The 23,555-nt window shown below is 43.1% G+C and overlaps 1 protein-coding gene and 1 non-coding gene across 2 annotated transcripts; one reads left to right on the top strand and one right to left on the bottom strand.

The window, feature by feature from the left end:
• The first annotated feature begins 3,488 nt into the window (after nt 1-3,488).
• On the top strand, nt 3,489-21,176 carry CCNG2 (cyclin G2). The gene is made up of 8 exons (XM_061583321.1): nt 3,489-3,859; nt 8,061-8,189; nt 13,863-14,000; nt 14,689-14,939; nt 15,291-15,369; nt 16,011-16,109; nt 16,951-17,156; nt 19,660-21,176. Exons 2-8 carry the CDS (start codon nt 8,061-8,063, stop codon nt 19,802-19,804), a joined length of 1,047 nt encoding a protein of 348 aa, XP_061439305.1. The 5' UTR covers nt 3,489-3,859; the 3' UTR covers nt 19,805-21,176.
• Nucleotides 21,177-22,701: 1,525 nt separating this feature from the next.
• On the bottom strand, nt 22,702-22,861 carry LOC133364705 (U1 spliceosomal RNA). The gene has a single exon (XR_009758006.1). It is a non-coding gene; the product is annotated as a U1 spliceosomal RNA (small nuclear RNA).
• Nucleotides 22,862-23,555: the final 694 nt, after the last annotated feature.

Here is a 23,555-nt window from a genome sequence, read left to right as displayed (position 1 = left end):
CAGTACGTAGGGACAAAGAGAACTATTACAATAGTTATTGTATAGAAATAGAAGAGGACAACAAAAAGGGAAGAACAAGAGCCCTATTCCAAAAGATTAGAGAAATGAAAGGGAAATTAAACCACGAGTAGGGATGTTGACACTGACTGACCGAGATGAAATAAAAAGAAGATGGAAGCAATACACTGAAGAACTCTATAAAAGAGATGCCAGGATGACAGATTCATTCATGGAGGAACAATATGATGAAGAACCAGAAATTTAGAATGTGAGGTGAAAGCTGCTCTTAAAATTCTTGGAAGAAACAAATCACCAGGAATAGACGGCATACCAATAGAGTTGCTACAAGCTACTGAGACTGAATCTGTCCAAATTTTGACAAAAATTTGTCAAGAAATATGGAAAACTAAACAATGGCCCACATACTGGAAGCGTTCAATATATATCCCACTTCCAAAGAAAGGGGATCCCAGAGAATGCAGTAATTACCGAACTATTGCCTTAATATCCCATGCATGTAAAGTAATGCTCAAGATTCTACAACAAAGGCTCTTACCATATATGGACCGAGAAATGCCAGATGTCCAAGCTGGATTTAGAAAGGGAAGAGGCACCAGATATCATATTGCAAACATACGTTGGATAATGGAACGGAGCAAAGAATTTCAGAAGAAAATCACCATGTTCTTTATAGACTACAGCAAAGCCTTTGACTGTGTAGATCATGAAAAACTATGGAATGCTTTAAAAGAAATGGGGGTGCCACAGCATCTAATTGTCCTGATGCGCAACCTATTATTTATTTATTTATTTATTTTATTTTATTTATATACCGCCCTAAGCCCGAAGGCTCTCTATACTCTGGACAAGAAGCTACTGTAAGGACAGAATATGGAGAAACCGATTGGTTCCCCATCAGAAAGGGTGTGAGACAGGGTTGTATTTTATCACCCTATTTGTTTAATCTGTACACAGAACATATCATACAGAAAGCGGGATTGGACCAAGATGAAGGAGGTGTGAAAATTGGAGGGAGAAACATCAATAATTTAAGATATGCAGATAATACCATACTCTTAGCAGAAACCAGTAATGATTTGAAATGAATGTTGATGAAAGTTAAAGAGGGAAGCACAAAAGCAGGACTACAGCTGAACGGCAAGAAGACTAAAGTAATGACAACAGAAGATTTGTGTAACTTTACAGTTGACAATGAGGACATTGCACTTGTCAAGGATTATCAATACCTCGGCACAGTCAATAACCAAAATGGAGACAATAGTCAAGAAATCAGAAGAAGGCTAGGACTGGGCAGGGCAGCTGTGAGAGAACTAGAAAAGGTCCTGAAATGCAAAGATGTATCACTGAACACTAAAGTCAGGATCATTCAGACCATGGTATTCTCAATCTCTATGTATGGATGTGAAAGTTGGACAGTGAAAAAGGCGGATAAGAGAAAAATCAACTCATTTGAAATGTGGTGCTGGAGAAGAACTTTGCGGATACCATGGACTGTGAAAAAGACAAATAATTGGGTGTTAGAACAAATTAAACCAGAACTGTCACTAGAAGCTAAAATGATGAAACTGAGGTTATCATCCTTTGGACACATAATGAGAAGACATGATTCAATAGAAAAGACAATAATGCTGGGAAAAACAGCAGGGAGTAGAAAAAGAGGAAGGCCAAACAAGAGATGGATTGATTCCATAAAGGAAGCCACAGACCTGAACTTACAAGATCTGAACAGGGTGGTTCATGAGAGATGCTCTTGGAGGTCGCTGATTCATAGGGTCACCATAAGTCGTAATCGACTTGAAGGCACATAACAACAAGAAGTGAATCATGTCTTCTCATGATATGTCCAAAGTATGATAACCTCAGATTCATCATTTTAGCTTCTAGTGATAGTTCTGGTTTAATTTGTTCTAACACCCAATCATTTGTCTTTTTCGCAGTCCATGGTACCCGCAAAGCTCTCCTCCAACACCACATTTCAAATGAGTTGATTTTTCTTTTAACCGCTTTTTTCATTGTCCATCTTTCACATCCATACATAGAGATTGGGAATACCATGGCCTGAATGATCCTGACTTTAGTGTTCAGTGATACATCTTTGCATTTGAGGACCTTTTCTAGTTCTCTCATAATAATAAATGTATTAATCTTAAAAGTACAAGGCTCTTTGTTGTTGTTTTCTCCCACTCATATTATATAGCCACCTTGACAGCCTTATTCTTCCATGAATTTGCCATACACATATTGTGTATGTGTACTGTTGCATAGTGGTTAGAGTGTTGGACTATGACCTGGGAGACCAGGGTTTGAATCTCCACACAGCCATGAAGCTCACTGGGTGGGTGACCTTGGGCCAGTTGCTGCCTCTCAGAGGAAGGCAATGGTAAACCCCCTCTGAATACCGCTTACCATGAAAACTCTGTTCATAGGGTTGACATAAGTCGGAATCGACTTGAAGGCAGTCCATTTCATTTCAGACAGGAAAACTTAAAAATGGTGGGGTTGAGATTATTCCAGCCAGAGAACTGGCTACAGGCCTCTCAAAGGACTCACTGGGTTCACTCAGCAGCGGCTGTTAGGGCTACTGAGCAGAGACCTTGGAAGGGTGCATACCATACATTTAACGCACCCCCCCCCAAAAAAACATAGGAACTGTAGTTTGTTAAAGGTACTGGGAACTATAGTTCTGTGATGGGTACACTATTGTTCCCAGGATTCTTGGGAAGGAAAAAAGTGCTTTAAATGTATGGTATGTGTGTACACAGCTCTTGACTCTGAAATCGCTGCAACAAAGCAAGGGGGAGGGGTTTATTTTACCCTCCAAGTAAATGACAGTTGAGGAAATGACAGTTAGACCAGTTGTAAGAGTGTCCCCCATCCTCCCTTAGAATCAGCTGGGGGAAACAGCGCGGAAGGAAGGAGGGAAGGGCAAAGGTCTCTCTTCTCATTGGCTAATGGCAAAGCACTGCCGTCACCTTCCACCAACAAACACGAACTCCTTTGAACCACAAAGCATCCGAGACCAGGATGATCCGGGTGGGGGGGGGAAGGACTGCCCTCTGCCCAATCACCGCTCTCCCATCGCCGACGAATCAGCAAGCCGGCTTTTGGGCGGACTTTTCAAAACCAGATTTCCCCCCTCCCTCTTGTCTCTTTAAAGGAGTGATTAGCCCAACATGTCGTCTCCTTCCGCCTCTCTTATGCTCGGCAAGCCAGGAAAGGCAAAAGTTGCTGGCTATTGCCGCTTTTATGGGAAAAAGTTGCTCTCCTCGAATCAATAATGGTACCCGATGAATTATTTAACCAGACACACATTCAAAAAGTGAGAAAAGGAGAGGATTTAAAAAGACACAAATAGCCCCCTCCTTCTGGAGGGCCGTATCGCTCAGCCACGAATCCTTCCGCTCAAACCACTTGAGCTGCGGAGTGAAGGAGACAGCAAAAAAAAAAAGGGATGGTCGTGTGACGTCAAGAGGGGCGGAGCTTGAGGGGCTCCTGCAACTCTTGCCTAGCCGACTCCATTTTGATGTTGATCTGAAAGCGCCTCTGGCTCGGCTCCGCGGCGGAGGTCTCCGGGGCTGGGGAGGCAATGGTGCCGCTTATGCGCTGACACCGGGCGGGGAAGGACAGGACGGGGGAAGATCGGGGCTTGGAGGAGGTGGAGGGCGGGGAGCGGCTGGATGGCTCGGTGAAGAGGAGGAGGCGCCGCTGTCTCCGTTGCCATTGTTGCCGTTGAGGGGGGGATCGGCCGCCTCCCCCCATCGCTCCAGTCCCCGACCTTCCTCCTCCTCCGTCCCTTCCAGGATCCCGCGAGGACGAGAAGGGGCGCTCCTGCGGAGAGGTATGTCCCGACCCGGGGGGCAGCCTTCGGGTAGGGAAAGGAAGCGGCTTAGGGGTGGGGAGGAAAGCGCCTGCATTCTTCGGGGGTGGGGAGTGTTTATTGTATTCGCTTGTTGTTTGTTTGATATACGCAACTTGATGTTTTCAAGCACCGCCGGGCGTTTGTACAGTTTAAAGCCTAAGCAATATGGGGTTGGCGTAGACCCAATGAAATTAATGAGCCTCAGTTAGGCTGCAATCTAATACATGTCTGATAATAGTGATAATAATGTTATTTGTTATTTCATTTTTGTAAATTGTATTGTTTTTATTGTAGTTCTACACCTGTGTTTATTTTTCTTTGTAAGCTGCCTTGAGGGCCTTTGGCCGAAAGGCGGGGTATAAATCAAATTTAATAATAATAATACTCAGAAGAAAGCGCCTTTGGGTTCAAAGAGACTTGCTCCAAGGTGAGCGTGTGGAGCAAGTCTCTTTGAACCCAAAGGCGCTTCCTTCTGAGTAAACACGTATTGGATTGCAATGCCTGTTAACTTCAGTGGGGCTACTCAGAGTAGGACTAGCATGGAATAACTCCGCATATCATGAAAATGTTAGAACAAAGACACACCCTAAACCCAACAAAACAGCAATCTAAAAGCATATCAAAGTATGTTCCTGTGGTGATTGTGTGCCCCCTGATTTGTTTATGTATTTATTTATTTTAGCTTTAAAAGATGTGTATCGGCCTAGTTTTCAGAAGGCATTGAAGAGGCTAACAATTCATAAAAAGCTATAAAATACAAAACACTCCATGGCTCATCCAAATCATAAACTGAGATATTTGCCCGCGCCCGCACAATCAAAGCCCTCAAAACAATTCTGATAAGAGCTATCAGGAAAAAAAGTCAAAATACCAGGAGGAGGAAATATTCGGCCAAAGGCCTGTGGATACAGTACTATTTCCCCCAACCTTCTAAAATCATACAATTGGGGGGAGGGTGTACAGCTTGCATGGTAAGAAATATCACTTAAGGTACATAACCGTGATTTGGGGAAATCTGTATACTTACGCTTTGCTTTCTTTGTTGCAATGTGAACTGCTCTCTAGTAATTAAAAAAAGTTAAATCTGTTGGGGAAAGAAGGGTGTTTGCTGGGAGTGAGGTTTTCTTTTCCGAGAGGGTTGAACCATTAATTTAGTTATTACAACTCTTTATACCACCTTTAGGATAGAAATTATTCCAAGGCAGTTTAGAAGGAACATAAAGATTAATGAGTAAAATCACAGCAGCACTATAACAAATGACAGTTTGTCAATATTAAAATATTGCAGTGTAACAATACATTGGGTGTGTGTGTGTTGTGGAAGGACAACTGGAGCAGGCTCCAAGGTGGTTTTTGCCTGCCTGCCTCTCACTGAGTTGCTGCAAGAATAATTATGTTCTTTTTCCAAGGGCCTCTCAATCTTTCAATAACCTTAGTAGGGTTTCTTGGGGGAAAAATAAAGAAGGCCAGCCAGTATTATCCTGATGAAGAAGGGGGGCTGAGGGGGAATGAAAGGGCCCGGGGAGCTTCTGGGAAGAGCTGAAATGTGGAGGTGGAGGGAGAGGCAGGACTCATCAGGAGTGAGCCCCCTTGAAGGGCTTGTGTCTGCCACAGAAACTGAAAAAGCATTTATTGATATATTTACTGCATTTGTATCCCACCTTTCCTCCAAGGAGCTCAAGGTGGCGTACATAGTTCTCCCCCATTTAATCCTCACAAGCAACCATGTGAGGTAGGATGAGAGGCAGTGACTGGCCCAAGGTCACTCAGGGAGTGGGGATCTGAACTCTGGTCTCCCAGGTCCTCATCCAACGCTCTAACCACTGTACCACACTGGCTCTCTTAATGGGAGAAAAAGCTCTAAAAAGGGTTTGGGAGACTGGCAGGTGGCTCCTGCAGGTCCGGCACCTGGCATGACTGGACCCTTGGGCACCAGTTTGCCCCAGGCCCATGGTGCCATAGCCCAACTCACCCATACAGGCAGCAGGGGGCTAATAACCCCACCCTCATGTCCCACCTACATCTCCCATTCCTGTGAATGACATGCACGCTGTGCATGCATGCCTGCCATCAACCAAGATGGCGGCAGGGGCATCAGCCCCTTAGGGAAGCACCTGTCACCGTCTTGGTTGATGGTAGGCTTGCACGTCATTCTCAGGAACAGGAGAGGTAGGTGGTGTGTGTGTGCAGGCTTATTGAAGGAAATAATTTGTTAGGAATATTTGGAATTTGAAAAAGATGAGTTAGGTCGGAGATGGCAGAAAAAGGGATCCAAGGGGCCGGGGGCTGGTTTTATATCCAACAAAGAGGTTTCTTGAGAGGAGTGAAAAGGGATCTCTTGTGCATTGGGGTGCCCTTATTGGCCCAGATTGTGTAGAATAATTCTTTCCTGCTTCAGTGTGAAGAGTATACACTTAGCCAAATCTCAAGCCCTGGCTGAGAGTGGAGTCCTTTTATGCACTTTACAACTTCTGTTTGTCAGGGGTAGGTGAGGACTGCAACAGATGATGTGGGTCTTAGGGCAAATGTAGTTGCCCACCTCTCCACATCTATCTCTGGGTCTCAGGTTTTTGTTACTGTTTGGAGGTTGAACAAAGATAACCCCTTAATTGCTGGTGAATAATGGAGGGTGGAATTGAAACTAGGCTACATTTATGACTCCAAAGTGAGTGAATAAGTCGGTGTTTGTGTGTGAGAGAGAGACTACTAATAAGGAAGGGTAGAAAGAGTTTGCAAGGCTCCCATCGTATTGGGATCACAGTAAAGCCAGGTGAGTAAAATCCAAATTTTAGCAGGTAGTACTGTCAGTTTATATGCTGACCTGTCGTTACATGGTTAGGAAAGGTTATCAGAACTCTTATCATTTGGGCAGGCTGGTATTATTGTGCAAGGTTATGCAGCAGTAATACCTCTTTGTTTTGGTGGGCCTTCTTCCCAAGGAAATCTTTATAGCTTGGTGGTGGTTCCTGCTGGTGAGTCGCTGTGCGTTGCTGCCCCCTTCAGTCATTCAGAAGTTGCTGCTGCTGTGTGTACGTGACAACACTCTGCTACACTCCACACACACACACAGACTCAATGGTCTCTCACTCAAGCCCTCCATGAAAGGGGACAGAAGAAACCTTCCCCAGCTTTTCATCTGGAGTGAGAGAGGCGTGTTATACTGTGTTCTCTCCTATTGGATGGCTTGACTATTTTCTGTTGTAAAAAGTTAGACAGTTGGACATGTGTGGAGGTCAGAGAAATTTGTTGTTTTGAATTGTCAAAGAATGCCCTATCTTTAATTGTAAGGCAGGGGGCCTTTGGCTCGTCTGATGTTGCTGAACTACAACTCCCATCAGTCCCAGCCAGCATGGCCAATGGCCAGGGATGATGAGAGTTGTGGTTCAGCAACATCTGGAGGGTCAAAAGTTCCTCACACCTGTTGTAAGGATTCTTAGATAGATCAGGCTTTCTCCCAGTGGTTGATACTGACCCCCTGGGGGTCAAAAAGAAGTGTTGAGTTATATTGCAAAAACTTTCCTTAGGAACTGTAAGCCTTGGAAGTGAAGAACATGGGCATGTTCTAGTGCACCTCCCTTGTCAATGAGGAACCTCTGTATTTAATAAGATGATTCCATAATTCAACAGTTAACCCATCCATCAGTAAAGAAGATAAAAAGTATGGTATGATTATTTTCACTTGTTTTACTTTCTTATTTGTTTACATATTATGTTTCCTAGTGATCATGATTGATGATTAATCAACGTTGCTTATATATTTTGTTGATTTCTGTTTTTACTTTATTTCATTATTTACTTTATTTCATTATTGCTAAGAATTTGACTTGGGGTTGATGACAACTTTTATAAGTTCATCAAGGGATCAATGAACTCAGAAGTTGGGGAAACCATAGGCTAGCCTTTCCCAACTTTTGGGTGCCCAGATGATGCTGGACTACAATTCCCATAATTCCTGACCATTGGCCATCCCGGTTGGGCTGATGGGAGTTGTAGTCCAGCAAAATCTGGGGACCCAAACGTTGAAAAAGACTAGAGGCGAGTTGGGTGAATTGGAATTCTAGTATTTTTGATTGGATTTTTAGCAGCGGTTATGTTGTTGTAATGCACCTTCAGCCTTTGAAATGTGTATAATCCCCCTCCCCGGCTGAGAATTTTTATATTGTCTTTCTTCCCCCCTTAGATGAAGGATATTGGAGTTGAAGGGCAGATGAGCAGCTGGCTCTTCAAGCAGGTGAAAATCCATTTGGAGCAGGAGTGGAAATACCAACCTCGGGAAAAGGGTCTAAGCTTGATTGAGTGCACTGCGGAGGTGAGGAAATGCTTCTCCCTGGGGTGGGAATTATGAACAGTTATTGAGCTTGGGGGAACCCCAGAACAAATTTAGGGAGTGGGGTGGGGGAGAAGGAGGGGAAGTTCCATTCCATAAGCAGAAGCCCTTGCACAAGCGAGACAACTTTGTTGGATACAACTCTTGTTTGAAGCAAATGGTAGCTTTTTCAATACTGGATATAATCCAGCTGAATTAAGAACTGTTGGATCCTATTGATTTCGGTGAGAATGATTTTAAGCATCTGTTTAACTCTCTTGTTCAAAACAACAAATGACAAAAGTTCTTAACTTGAAACAACATGGTGCTTAATTTTATTTATAGACTTAACATTTTACTATTCCAAGCTGGGAAAGTCTTCCTATGCTGGTTGGGTTCTTTCCATTGCAGCCCACTTTTCTTGCAACCCAGAATGGTGCAAAGTGTTTTGTCAGGTTGGCCCTGGACAGCAAAAGAAGAAAAGCTGCATTGGTCCAACCTGTGCTTTGATATAGAGTCTAGAAATATAAGGTTTCTTTGGGTTCTGATTGAAGTCTGGACCACAATGCTCTCCTAATGACTACTGTGATGCATGTTGTTCTTTTTCCTGGCAGGTGCTCTTTTGATTGAAATGACAAGTTAGCCCAGAGGTGGTTGAGGGCAACCTCTTGTTTTTGTGTAGGAAGGCACCTGCCAGACTAAAAGTAGCATGTTGATTTTAGCTAGGCTAGCATTGGCCACTGGGTGACTTTCCTCTGTAGCAACTTCACCATTTCTAAAAGAAGTAATGCTTGACCCTTCCCAGGACAAGCTGCTTGTGGAATTTATTTATTTGTTTGATATATATCCTGCCCTTCCTCCCAGTAGGAGCCCAGGGCAGCAAACAAAAGCTCTAAAAACGCTTGAAAACATCATAAAAACAGACTTTAAAATATAAAACAAAACATCTTTAAAAACATTTTTTAAAGCTTTAAAAACATTTTTTAAAAAAGCTTTAAAAACATCTATTTTTAAAAAAGGTTTAAAAACATATTAAAAAGCAATTCCAACCCAGACTCAGACTGGGATGTCTCATCTTAAAAGGCTTGTTGAAAGAGGAAGGTCTTCAATAGGCACCGAAAAGATAACAGAGATGGCACCTGCCTAATATTTAAGGGAAGGGAATTCCAAAGGGTAGACACCACTACAGTAAAGGTCCGCTTCCTGTGTTGTGCAGAACAGACCTTCTAGTAAGATGGTATCTGCAGGAGGCCTTCACCTGCGGAGCGAAATGATCAACTGGATATATAAGGCATAAGATGGTCTTTTAGGTATCCTAGTCCCAACTTGAACTTAGCCTGGTAGCTAATGGGTAGCCAGTCCCTTGAACTTAGCCTGGTAGCTAATGGGCAGCCAGTTCAATTCTTTCAGCAGCAGGGTGACATGATGGCGATACCCTTCCCCGGTGAGCAGTCTTGCAGCCACATTTTGCACCAGCTGCAGCTTCTGGACCAACCTCAAGAGCAGCCCCACCTAGAGCACATTACAGTAATCCAGCCTGGAGGTTACCAGTGCATGGACAACAGTGGTCAGGCTGTCCCGGTCCATAAAGGGCCGCAGCTGTCTTACTAGCTGAAGCTGGTAAAAGGCATTTCTAGCCACAGAGGTCACCTGGGCCTCTAGCAACAAAGATGGATCCAGGAGCACCCCAGACTATGAACCTGCTCTTTCAGAGGGAGTATGACCCCATCCAAAGCAGGCAACTGACCAATTATCTGAACTCAGAAACCACCAATCCACAGCGTCTCTGTCTTGCTAGGATTCACTCAGTTTATTGGCTGACACCCAGCCCACCACCGAGTCCAGGCAGTGGTCTAGAGCTTGCACGGCCTCTCCCAATTCAGATGTTACAGAGAAATAGAGCTGGGTATTGTCAGCGTACTGCTGACACCTCTCCCCAAATCTCCTGACGACTGCTCCCAAGGGCTTCATATAGATGTTAAACAGCATGGGGGACAAGATGGTACCCTGTGGCACCCCACAGCACAACTGCCAGGGGGCTGAAAGACAATCAACCAATGCTATTCTCTGAAAACGACCTTATATCTCATACAGATGTTGAACAACCAGAACCTAGTTATGGCAAATGGTCGCACAAAGGGTGATAGCAATGGTGAACTCACCTTTCTATCTGGTACGAGAACATCCACCATCGACTATTTTGTGGTATCCTATGACTTATACCACGCAGTTTTATCCTGCGTAGTGGACAACCGCTCTGAAAGCAACCATTTCCCTCTAGCCCTCACTTTGCACTGTGGCGACCACCCCATACGTCTTAAACAGGAACCAACTCTGAGCTGGAACTACGTCCTAACCGTATTAAGTGGTCGATCAAGTTTGATAAGGACCCGAAAGGGATATTAAATTTGGCCAAATCTCTTGGCCTCCGTGAAGCTATATTTACAGCATCGTCCCCAAAAATTGCTCTTGACTCCTTTCACCAATTGATTCTGACTCTACAAAAAGATTAGCTCCCAAATTTTGCTCAAAAAGTCTTTTTCCTACATGCAAATCCAAACCGTGGTTTGACAAGGAATGTTTGGCTCTGAAAAAATGCTTACTTGCTAAATACAATCTATACAGAGCCAACAATTCTCAGTCTTTGTTCATGGAAAGTTTGGAACTAAAGAAATCTTATAAACGCTTACTTGCACAGAAAAAGTCCTTAGCCCAAGAAGAAAGTTGGCACCGTTTGTTAGAAGCCTATAGACTAAAGGGCTCAAGCTCTTTCTGGAAGCTGGTCACTAGAGGTTGGCCCAAATCCTCAACTAATTTAGTCTATTACATCTCAGTGAGCACTTGGGAATCTCACTTTAGCAAAATATATGCCTGTGAACAACTATGCCATCAATCGCCCATTTTTGATACGCATGAGTATCCAGAGTGGCCACCAGTTACTGTGAGGGAAGTCACCAATCTTATTGACAATCTTAAATTAGGCAAAGCTCCAGGTCCTGATAACATTCCAGCTGAGGTATTCAAATCCTTTCCGGAATAGTGGGCACCAACGTTGGCTGCCTTATTCACCACCATAGACTGCTCGGCCTGTATTCTGGAGGACTGGGGCCTTGCTATAATTATTCCAATCTATAAAATGGGTTCTCGATTTGACCCCTCTAACTACAGCCCAATCAGCCTCTTCAATATTGTCAGCAAGTTGTATGCACGCCACTTATTTGAGAAATTGCAAGATTGGCTTGAACAAGACCATATTCTAGTTGATGAACAGGCCGGCTTTAGAGTGGATCGCTCCACTATGGATCATGGCCTAGTCCTCCAACATCTGGCAGAAAAGTATATGGCCAAGCCTGTGGGAGCCTTATATTCGGCTTTTATCGACTTCAAATCTGCATTTGATCTGATCCCTAGAGACAGACTTTGGGCGAAGCTAGAGTCCACCAACATCGACAGGCGTGTTCTGTTACTCATACGCTGTTTATATGATAACACTCATGTAAGTGTAAGATGTAATAGTGCTGGTCAGTTGTCCAACCCTATCCCTACCTACAAGGGAGTTAAGCAAGGATGCATTTTAGCCCCCACCTTGTTCAATTTTTACATTAACTCCCTGGTCGATAGCTTGATCCCGTCCTGTTCTCATCAGCCAAAACTGTCCCAGAGGCCTCTCTCTATCCTTTTGTATGCAAACGATGTAGTTCTTTTATCGTCAACATACATTGGTCTAAGACATCTGCTGAGCGCACTTGCCTCTTTTTGTAAAAACAAACTTTTGACAATCAATTATACTAAATCGAAAGTTTTAGTTTTTTCCAGAAAAAGGGTTATGCATCGCTGGCAGGTTAATGGGCACTCAATAGGACAGGTAACTTCTCTTAGATACCTTAGGATATTACTACACTCGACTGGAACGTGGCGTCATCAAGCAAAGAGTGTCATACTAAATGCCCAGAAAAGCACTAAGGCCCTCCTTTCCTTTTTTTACTCCAAAGGGGGGCAATATGTTCCATCAGCAATCCAAATCTTTATAGCCAAAGTTATCGCTCACATGCTTTACGGAGCGCAAGTATGTGTCTACGATAACTTTGTCCCCCTAGAATCTGTCCAAATTAAATTCTTACGCTCTATTCTTGGCATCCCTGCCTGCGTACCCAATTCCATCCTGCGATTAGAAGCCGGGGTATCCAAGATAGAAACTCGTATTTGGACATGTAGGATAAAATTTTGGCTAAAAATGATTTTTGCTTCTGTAGGCTTGGCCCCACTTATACTGTCCAATCCTTTTCAGTCCAAGTGGAAACGGTCACTAAGCATGGAACTACTAAGATTAGGCTTCTCCACCACTTCGATTTTCACTTTAGCCTATACTAAAGCAAAAGCTTCCATATTGCAACGAATGCTAGATACAGATTTTCAAAATCAGTTAACGTTGGCTGCTCCTTACTCTGATCTCAGATTCAACTCTAGACCATTTGCCCCCGCTCATTACCTAGCCACCCTGACTATTCCCAAGTTCAGGAAAGCGTTCACGCGTGCCAAGCTCAATATTTTACCCTCGGCACTTTTAGTGGGTAGGTTTAAAAAAACTCCATACAAGGAGTGGATCTGTCCTTGTGGCGAAGGGGCAGTGGAGGCAGTAGGCCATGTCCTACTGCACTGCACATTTTATTGTGATTCATGTTCTGTTTTAATCACTCCTATCTTGCAAAATATTCCTGGTAGGGACGAGGCTTTTTATGTGGAATTCCTTCTATCCGATCTTACTCCGCAAATATCAGCCAAGGTAGCTAGCTTTTGTGCTGCTGCCATACGCTGCAGAAGGAATTTGACTACTGGCCAAATAACACAGCACTGATTTTAACCTGAATTTCTTTTAAGCTTTATATCTTGCACTAACTGTAAAATTGAGAAAACAACTGGTTGAATTTCTCTATTCTTTTGTGTATTTTTTACCTTGTATTTTAAACTGGTCTATGCACCGTAATAAACTCAATCTAGCAGGATTGTTTACTTGCTGCTGCACCGCTGCATCTCACCAAATCGGCCCAGAAGGATACCATGGTCAATGGTATCAAAAGCCGCTGAGAGATCAAGTAAGAGTAACAGGGTTGCATTCCCCCTGTCCGTTTCTCGATAAAGGTCATCCATCAGGACGACCAAGGCCGATTCAGTCCCATAACCAGGCCTGAATCTAGACTGGAATGGGTCAAGATGATCTGTTTCATCCAAGAGTACTTGCAATTGCTGCGCCACAACCCTCTCAATCACCTTCCCGAAGAAGGGGGTATTTTCGTTCGTTCGGTAATCGCCGCAAGCCAGTGGGTCTAGGGTGGGCTTTTTCAGGAGCAGTTAGATCACTGCCTCTTTCAGGGTGGCTGGAACCATTCCCTCCTGCAATGATGCGTTGACCACATCCTGGATCCACTCTCTCAAACCCCCTCGACAAGCTTTAATAAGGGTCAAGAGGACACGTTGCTGGCCGCATTGTCGCAAGCATGACGAATTAGTGACATCATGTTGTGGTGAAAGGCATTCTGGCCTCTGGTGGGTTTGCCTTCCACTCTTCATCTCCCCCCCCCCCCAAAAAAAAGAGTTTGGCTAAATCAGAATGTATAGATCAGCTTCTTTCAGTGCAGAATTTGTGCAGATAACACTGATGTGTTTCTCTTACTACAGAATGAAAACACCTTATGCCCAAGACTGAGGAATGCAAAAGTTGAAGATCTCTGGAGTCTGACCAACTTCTTTGGATTTGCCACAGAAACATTTGTCCTGGCTGTTAACATTCTAGATAGATTTCTGGCACTTATGAAGGTATCATAAGGAACAGCTGTATGAATGTTTGCACATATTCAATAACAATATGTAACAGTTTCTATAGTCTTTGACAACTGTTTTGGGTTTTAAAGCCGTACAGTAATTTAGGGTGATTCCATAGGGAACTGTATTCAGAGTTTTTTAAACTGTATTCACAATTAGTTAACATCAGGACATGTTGCCTTATTGTACATGTGTGTGACAGAGAGAGAATATCCCCTTGTTTTCCCTGTCTTATTTAACATTTTCTTTAACAGTTTGTATAATGCTTGACTAATAAAACCTCTGTGAGAACTTCTTCAGTGCCCTGCCTTTGCCTCTTGCTCTTTGCTTTCAAGTCAAATCATGGCCGTGTTGCACTCTTCAATGACACTGGCTAAATCTTTATGCCCTGTTTCCAGAGGAGACCTTGTAAGCAATATTGCTAAATGTCTGGTCAGTGCCCACTGCCAGCGGGAGTGCAGATGGGTTGAAGAGTGCAGAATTGGAACTAGTAATGCAGTTGAGCCTAGCTTTCCTCTGTAAGGGACTTCCTGTTTTAGGCACTGTAAGAAGTGAATTTGCAACACAATCCATAGAATGCTGAATGGATTTCCAGTGCCTTGAAAATGTGTTTTGTTTGTTGCCCGTTACACATCGTTGCTAGGTAGCTGGCTGTTGCCGATGTTCTTCTCCTTCTCTTTAGGTGAAACCTAAGCATTTGTCCTGCATTGGAGTCTGTTGCTTCCAGCTGGCTGCTCGAGTGGTGGAAGAGGAATGCAACATTCCATCCCTCCATGATGTCATCCGGATTAGCCAGTGCAAATGCACTGTGTCTGACCTGAAGCGGATGGAGAAAATAATCTCAGAAAAACTGCACTTTGACTTCAAAGCTACTACTGCCTTAACCTTTTTGCACTTGTACCATACTATTGTACTCTGTCATACCTCAGAAAGGTACGTTTGCTAGGTTAGTCTAATTCCCAGTTGTTCAGTAGGTAGCCTGAAGTCTTCATCCTACCTGTGAGACTTTTGGCTCTTCCCTCTGCCATCTTGGTCTACACCTTCCTGCATGCCGTGGCTGCAGATGCTCCAGTCCCATTATATTTCCATAGAGTATGTGCTCATGTCTGGTGGGACAAGGAAACTTGGCTAACTGGAGAGCCTATAAGATGAATGGGACAGATGAGGTGCATACGGGGTTGTAAGCTGGGGAATGGAATTTGTGCCCTCGCCCTGCCCTCTTAGTTGAGTTAAACCCCGCCGTTTTTCTTGGGTTTACGTTTTTCCATCATGCCCCTTTTACAGGAAAGAATTGTTGAATCTTGACAAACTGGAAGCACAACTCAAAGCTTGCAACTGCCGGCTAGTCTTTTCAAAAGCAAAAGTAAGTCCGTTGTAGCAATATATTGGAAAACAGAGGTAATATAAGGAATGGCACGATTATATTTGGCAAATTGGTATGTCAGAGAAGCTAACCAGACAGATGAAAGTGATACACAATGAAGGGTATGAAGATGATGCTGTATCTCAGTGGTATGGCTTTGTGAATGGGGAAGCGCTGTGGCTCAGTGACAGAGCATCTGCCTTGCATGCAGAAGGTCCCAGGTTTAATCCATGGCATCTCCAGGTAGAGCTGGGAGAAACGCCTGCCCCAAATCCTGAAGAGCCGCTGCCAGTCAGTCTAGGCAGTACTGAACTAGATGGACCAGTGGTCTGACCCAGGAACATAGGAAGCTGCCTTCTACTATGAGATCAGGCTAATTTGTCATCACCTTGTGTCTTTTATGATGCATTCTGAAATGATCTGGGATAAAATGGAAATACTGCTATATCGTTTATGTAAAATGAAAAACTATCATTCACCTGTCTTTGTGCTATGGAGTTGATTTATCATTTGTGGTGATTGTAAAGTTAAATTAACAAAAAAAAGAAAACAAGAGTAAGCCTTTAATGGGTCATTCAGTAGGCAAAAGTTGGAATCCAGTAACTGGTTACTGAGATGGTTGTGTGTATTTGTACTTTCAGCCATCCATCTTGGCCCTGTGCCTTCTCTCTCTGGAAGTGCAGACTCTGAAATCCATTGAACTGTTCGAGATAGTTCTGTGCATTCAGAAACACTCGAAGGTAAGAGATTCAACTGTTCTGCCTTTATATCTATTGGACCTAACAATCCTAACACAGTGCAATGGATGCCCCCTTGAGAATGATTATGGGAAATCCCCTCCCTTGCGGTGTGTGAGAGAGATCCAAGGTCACATGGCTGAAAAGCTTTAAATCAGCTTTGTAGAGGCAAGTTTCAGAAGTAAAAATGCAACAAGAACTCCTTGTAAAGTGAAAGGCAGTCCCGTTTTCCATCATGTGATTATAAACAGGAGACATAAGCTGCAGATCTTTTGTCCACAACCACAAGCAGCCAATAGACTGAGCTTAATTGCACTACCTTGTCAGCTCACACAGTGGCAGTGGTTGCTCTTCAGTTGACAGTATCCACCGTGGGCTCCTGCTGGGAGGAAGGGCAGGATACAGTATAAATCAAATAATAAAGAAATAAATGTATGTAAAATCTAAGATGTCATATGTAGCTGAATCCGCAACTGAGACTGGTCATTAAGTGAGGGTCTTTTAAATTACTTTTTTTGGTAGGATCTGAATTAGCACAGCAGAAATAGTAGCATGCTTGGGGTGCTGGTAGGTTCCAGCATAATATCTGACACCTCTCTGGGAACCAGGCCATAAATAGTAGTCAGGTAATTTGATCTCAGTTAACATGTTCAAACTCCATTTCAGAATGCAAACGTTATAGGCATCAGGCTGTACTGGTGATAAGCTTTTCAGCACATCACTCAGACTACATTTCCGATCAGTCGTTTTTGAACTCCAGTTGGTGTGGATGAGCAATAGTGGATTTGTAGCAGAGTTCTTTAATGACTATAATACAAATAGATATGTGGGTCTCTTGTTTTAGATAAGTGACAGTGACTTACTCTATTGGAGAGAGCTGGTCTCAAAATGCTTAGTGGATTACTCTTCTCCTGCCTGCTGCAAGCCAGACCATAAAAAGCTAGTTTGGATTGTTTCGAGACGTACTGCCCAAAATCTTCAAAACAGCTACTACAGTGTTCCTGAGTTGCCCACAATCCCAGAAGCTGGATGTATTGATGAAAGTGAGAGGTAGGTAAATCCCATGGGGATTTCTCTAATTATCTCGCCACCTTTCAGTAACGGCAACTCGAGTAACTAATAGTAACTTTTTTCTTGGCTGGGCTTTTTTATATATATAATTTAAGGGTTGATAGATGATAACCAAGTAATATTGGTTTGTTAACATTTCAAAAGTTAGAACTATATCTTTGTGGGTTGCCAATCCCAGAATACAAAATATGCTTGTACCCCATCAGTTGTGAGGTGTTTACATTTGCGGGGAGCAATCATAGCTCAGAGTATGTTTGCTTTTACATGTGGAAAGTCCCTAGTTCGGTACCTGACATTTACCGTTTTAAAGAAGTATCAGGTTTTGTAAAAGATCTCTGCTTGAGACGTAGAACTGCCACCTGTCAGAGTAGACAAGGATTCTACTTTGTTTTTGTGGAAGTGGTGTAGCTCAGTGTTAGAGCACATTCTTTGCAGGCAGAAGGTCCCAGGTTCAGCCCCTGGCATCCCCAGATGGGTCTGGGAAAGACGTGTCTGAAACCCTCTAGAGTTGCTGCCACTCAGAGTAAGCAGTACTGGGCTAGTAGACGGACCAATGGTCTGCCTTGGTATGAGGCCGCTTCCATAGTTGGCCAGTGGACCAGTCTCTCTTCTGCATTCACTCCTGTTTTTGAAATACATGGGAGCAGTCACCAATCTGCTCCTGGCTCCCATGTATTTAAAGGGACAGGTAAAAATAAATGGCATCTGCCTTTCCCACCTTGCACGTACATGCATATTGAGGTCGTCTGTTCATGTTCAAAATACCTGTATGAAAAGCTGCCCTGAGTGTAATCATATATCTTGACTAATAATGCATCAGCCCTGAATGTAATCGTATATCTTGACTAATGCATCGGTTTTCTACAGGGGGGATTGTTCGACACACCTTTGATTTTGATGTATAAAGCGATGTACAGCTTGGGACCAGGATACCTGAAAGATTGTCTCACCCCTTATAATACCCAGTTGATCACTGTGCTCTGCAGTTGAGGGTCACCTGCAGATACTATCTTATCAGGAGGTCCATTCCACACAACATAGGAAGCGGACCTTTAGTGTAGTGGCACCTACCCTGTGGAATTCCCTCCCCTTAAATATTAGATAGGCACCACCTCTGTTGTCTTTTCAGCACCTAACAAAGACCGTCCTCTTGAAACAAGCCTTTTAAGCAGATGCCTTCTCACAGTCTGCATCTGTATTGGAATTCTTTCGTTTCTAAGACAAGAACTATAAGAACTATGTTAGGGGAGAGGAACTTTTGGCTCTCCAGATGGTTTTGAAATACAGCTCCCATCATCCCTGATCACTGGTTATGTTTAACTGTCTGTGTTCTGGGCTGGGCTGATTCAGATAAATATCTCCCCCTACATGTTTTGGTGCAGATATACTTCAGTAGTAATATAAACAGATAGAGAGCAATAGGACTAAGTCAGTGGGTGGCAGCAACATAGATTTTAAGGAAATGTAGCAGTTGAGCGACTGACTGACCTTATTGACCACCTACGGACAGGCCCTTGTGAGGGACCCCAAGTATATCACATTGAATACTAGTTGAAATTACATAATCATTTACGGGCTTTGAAAACAAAATTAAATGTGAAAAGAGAACTTTTTAGGACAGGTAGCTATTGTTAGCTATAGCAGTGGGGAGAGGGCTGTTGCTTGTAGATCCTTCTTCTGGGCTTCCCGTTGGGGCATCTGGTTGGCCACTGTGAGATCAAGATGCTGGACCAGATGGGCCTTTGGCCTGATCCATCAAGGCTCTTCGTATGAATCTACTATAAGGGCTGCAATAGTCCAATCTTAATTCCTGTATTTACAAGTGAGGAAAATGTTGATAAAAGTTAAATAACTTAATGCAAACTATTTGGAGTAATGTAACTGGGTACAGAATTATCTCTCTGTCAGTAAATGTTTTGAGGAAACTACAATCACCCATGCTGACTCACTCTGTTTGAAGCAATGCTGCATTTTGAGTTAGCCAGATGCCTTGAGGAACCAGGGGTTGGATCAGCTGATGGAATGAGAGACCAGTCTAATAAGACAGTAACTAGCAATGCTGAACTTCCTTTAAAATGAAGCAGCGTCTTTGAATAATAGTAATGGATGTTCCATAGCACCTTAATAAAAATTGTAGGCAGTGATAATCATTTTAATCTCTTGAGAAACGGATCATCAGAGTCAGGTTCTTGTAGATTTGGCACCAGAAATTCTGAATTCTGCACTGGGCCATTAACAGAACCTCCACACTATGAAAACAGAATATGCTCTTAATGTATGAAATTGGCAGCCCACTATGCTAGGGAATTTAAAAGGGACTAAGATACTGGTATATAAAGAATGCAACCCATAAGTAGAGAAGACCCTGAGGAATGATCCCAGATAGTGGCTGTTTGGGGTGGGCTTTTATGTAAAGTCTTGTTGTTACCTGCCTTTTCATTGAAGTGAGCAGTATATGACTCTTCATCTTTTTTCCCCCTAGTGAGGACTCATGTGAAGATATGAGCTGTGGAGAAGAAAGTCTGAGCAGTTCTCCCCCAAGTGACCTGGAAAGCACTTTCTTCTTTGACCTTCAACCAAAATCAAAGTGGCAGGCTCTTTCTTTTGATGCTGGTACGCTAGACTGAGCTTTGAATGCATTTATAGTATTTTAGGCAACAAGTATCTAAGCACTCACTCTACCTTGATGCAAGGGCTCGTCGAGTACCCAAAACATATACTGTGCTTTTCCCCTTAGTGTGGTGATAGTCGAATGTAGCAAGGTGGATTCAGTCAACTATTTAGGTCGTTATTCAGTGAGGAGCATGAGCAAATTTACCCTCTGTGCTAGTAGGCTACAAACACGCTGTAAAGAAGTGCTCAAATGCCCTGCTTAAACTCAAGGATGAATATGGGGAAATATTTTTGGAATAGGCTCAGTTACAAAGTTATATGCTTATTTCTGTTTGGACTGAAGTACTTTAACCAAAACTTTAGTTGTGCATTATTTTTTAAGAAAGGAGTCTCTCCTTTTTTTAAAGCTTTGTTCAATTTCAGGTAGCTTATTAAATCAGGAATATGCTTGGCTTATTTAGGGAAGAATACAGTCGCCTTTTTAAGTGAAAGCCAGAGGATAATCTGATTAAATGTGCCAGGCGTGTTTTAGTATTAAAACTTCTGAATGCCAGCTTTTCTATTCTCCATTTTAGGAACTGAAGTGTATTCAGAAAACTCTAGTGTTAATGAAAAAAAGAGCATACTGTTAAATTAGAAATATTGGCGTTCATTGTAAAGTCCACAGTCCCTTTTACTTTTAACTTCCGTAGTGTTTTCTCAGTATTTTTACATTGTCATACATAATTTCTTAATCATAACATGTTTGCATGCTTAAGTGAAAGCTGTTAGCGGAAAGGCAATTGATGATGCAGAAGTGTTGGTAAATGTGAAGTTGATAAAAGTGGTTGTAATGACACTTAATTGCTTGCCATTTTTTTCTTAAAGCACAGATTCTTATATTTACTTTACTTAATATTTTAAAATATATGCAAAATGAGCAAAAGAAGACATTTACTCTGTAGTTTTAATGATGTAAAAGCAATGCCATGGTAGAAATGAAGGGGCAGCAGAAGAGTTAGAGTTGTAGCATTGTGTGGCCATCTTGTCTTAGGCTGAAGTACAGATGTGAATGGTGATGTGTGGTGTGCTCTGATTTTTATAAAGGAAAAAAAGTTTACAAAAATTGTGTAAAAATGTAAATTAAAACCTGTATAAAAAACTTTAAAAAACAAAATAAGCGGAAAAATATTGTATTTTTACAGTGTGTATGTAACTTTCATGTATGTTGCATGTAGATATTAATTTATTGTATTCTGTATATGATATAAATACTGTATATTGAAGATTTGCTTTTTTCGTACTACAAGCCTGAGTGTCAAAAGATGTTTTCTGAAAGCTGTTTTCTCTCAAAGATAACTCAGATCTCTTCGCTTCAGTTCAATAAAGCCAAATGCTTTTCCTAAACTGAGTCTCCTGTGATCTTGACAATGAAGTTGGAAATGTGGCTGGGAACAAGTCATTAATAGGAAGATGCCCTTTCTAGAATGTGATTGCTTCTAACAGTAGGACAGTAACTAATGGCAGCTTAAATTTTCTTAATACAGGAGGGCCCCACTTCAGCGCTTCGCTTCCCAGTGTTCCGTTAATGCGGCGGCTTTAATTCTACTTTTTAAAGATGATTTGGCGGCATTTTTGCGTGACGCACCCCATTATAATCAATGAGGTTCCGCTTTATGGCGATTTCTGCTTTACGGTGGGGGTCTGGAACGGAACCTGCTGTATAAGCGGGGCACGCCTGTAGAGAGAAGCCCTTCCCAGAATTTGGGGGCAGGCTGCTAGAGAAGTAGACCTAGTATATGCAGATTGGCTCCTGTTGCAAACAAAATAGACAGGTAACGCAGGGCTAGGAAGGTGTATCTTACATAATTCCTGATCCTAGGTATACCTAGAATTGGAGGTCCCATTGATTTAAATCAGGTGTGGGGAACCATCAGCCCTCCAGATATTGCTGAACTACAACTCCCATCAGAGTAGAACCACTTGCATGAAACAAGTTCGAGCAAGTTTCCAGTGATCATCCAAGTACCATAAGACTGTGCTTCAGTCTTGAAAAATGAAGAATTTACACCATAGGTTAATTTAACTCGGTGGAGGCTGGTCCATTGGGGCGAGCGGGCACTGTCCCAACTAACACTGGAGTCAGACCACTGGTCCTTCTAGCTTAGCACCATCTATACTGACTGACCACAGTTTTCTAGAGTTTCAGGCAGTGGTCTCTCCCAGCTCTACCTGGAGATGCTAGTGATTGACCCGGGCCTCCTGCATGCCAAGCAGATGCTCTTCCACTGAGCTACGGCCCTTCTCCACAGGGCTGTGGCTAGAAGGCCTGCCCCCTAAAAACTTTATCCTCCCCACACTTTTTACCAAAAATGTTTTACAGAAACAAATTCTGCCCTCCTAGTTTTTTGGTTCCGCCTGTTCCCCCCAAGCTTTTAGGTTGGCTATGAGCCTGCTTCCAGTAGGCCCTTCAATCTGCCACCTTAAAACTAGTCCAGGGGGTGGCACTGCCTTCGGGTTGCCGTTGCGGAACTCAACAAAGAGGACAGGAACAAAGGTAGCCTCACCTATTGCGGGTCTCCCTGTCTTCCTCCACACCAGTCCTAATGGGCAGCAGCCCCCAGATTCAAGCACATACCTGAACTTTTCCTTTGTGCATTTAAAAGTGCATGAAAGTGCATTGTTGCTCTAGGACAGGTGTGAGAAACCTTGGGTCTTCCAGATGCTGCTGAACTACAACTGCCACCATCCCTGGCTGTTAACCTCTCTTGCTGGGGCTGATGGGAGTTGTAGTTCAGCAACACACGGAGGGCCCAAGGTTCCCCACGCCTGTTCTAGCATAACAAATGCACTTTAAAAAAATCAAATACTTTTTGCAGTCTGGAAAGTGATGATGAAATGCATTAACATGTGAGTTGAACAAAGAACTTAACAGTAAACACCCCACAAGGAAATCATTCTGTATCACCACCTATGCAATCAAGTTTCTCACATTTGAGGAAATTGCAGAGGTCACACCCGGAGTGGAATGGATGAGCCTTGCCCTGGGAGAACCCTTCATGATCAAGGTATCTCCCCTGCCTGGTAAGTAGACATGGGTGAGAATGGTCTGTTTATCCAGCATGCATCCTGATTTTGTTTTGATGATGTTGGCTATTTAATGAGCATTCCAATTTATTTGTGGGGAGGTTTGATGATGATGCATCAAAACAAGGATTATCCAACAATGTCCAGTTCATCTTCCTATTGCTTTTCTTATCACAAAAAGTCCGATCTTTGGGGAAGAGGGTTTGTTGTGCAAGAGCACCAAATCATTTTTAATTGCACAGCTTGCATTTGCTGGAATGTGTTCAAATCCCACCTGAAAACAGAACCAGTCTGGAAGTGCCCCAAATCAGAATACCCAATAAAAGCCAGACATAGTCTGATTGCCACTGTATGTGCAAGAACATCAGGAAGAACAGGTCATGTGAAGGAGCCCTGAGCTCACTAGGTACATATAGTAGTGGTGGCGAACCTTTGGCCTTCGAGATGTTGATGGACTACAACTCTCATCATTGCTGTTTGTTTGCCATCTTGGCTGGGGTTGATGGGAGTTGTAGTCCAGCAACCTCTAAAGGGCCACAGGTTCCCCACTGCTGGCTTAAAGGATTGTTGTTGTTATGTGCCTTCAAGTCAACTATGGCTTATGGCGACCCTATGAAGCAGTGACCTCCAAGAGCATATGTCACGAACCACCCTGTTCAGATCTTGTAAGTTCAGGTCTGTGGCTTCCTTTATGGAATC

The sequence above is a fragment of the Rhineura floridana genome, chromosome 9, assembly GCF_030035675.1.
Source record: "Rhineura floridana isolate rRhiFlo1 chromosome 9, rRhiFlo1.hap2, whole genome shotgun sequence".
NCBI lineage: Eukaryota > Metazoa > Chordata > Lepidosauria > Squamata > Rhineuridae > Rhineura > Rhineura floridana.
The sequence above is the reverse complement of the archived record's forward strand: the minus strand, read 5'-3'. Positions and strand labels throughout refer to the sequence as shown.

Coding starts and splice junctions, on each gene's coding strand:
- CCNG2 (XM_061583321.1), top strand. CDS start 8,061: ATGAAGGATATTGGAGTTGAAGGGCAGATGAGCAGCTGGCTCTTCAAG. Junction 8,190..13,862: donor TGATTGAGTGCACTGCGGAG/GTGAGGAAATGC, acceptor CTCTTACTACAG/AATGAAAACACCTTATGCCC. Junction 15,370..16,010: donor TAGTCTTTTCAAAAGCAAAA/GTAAGTCCGTTG, acceptor TTGTACTTTCAG/CCATCCATCTTGGCCCTGTG.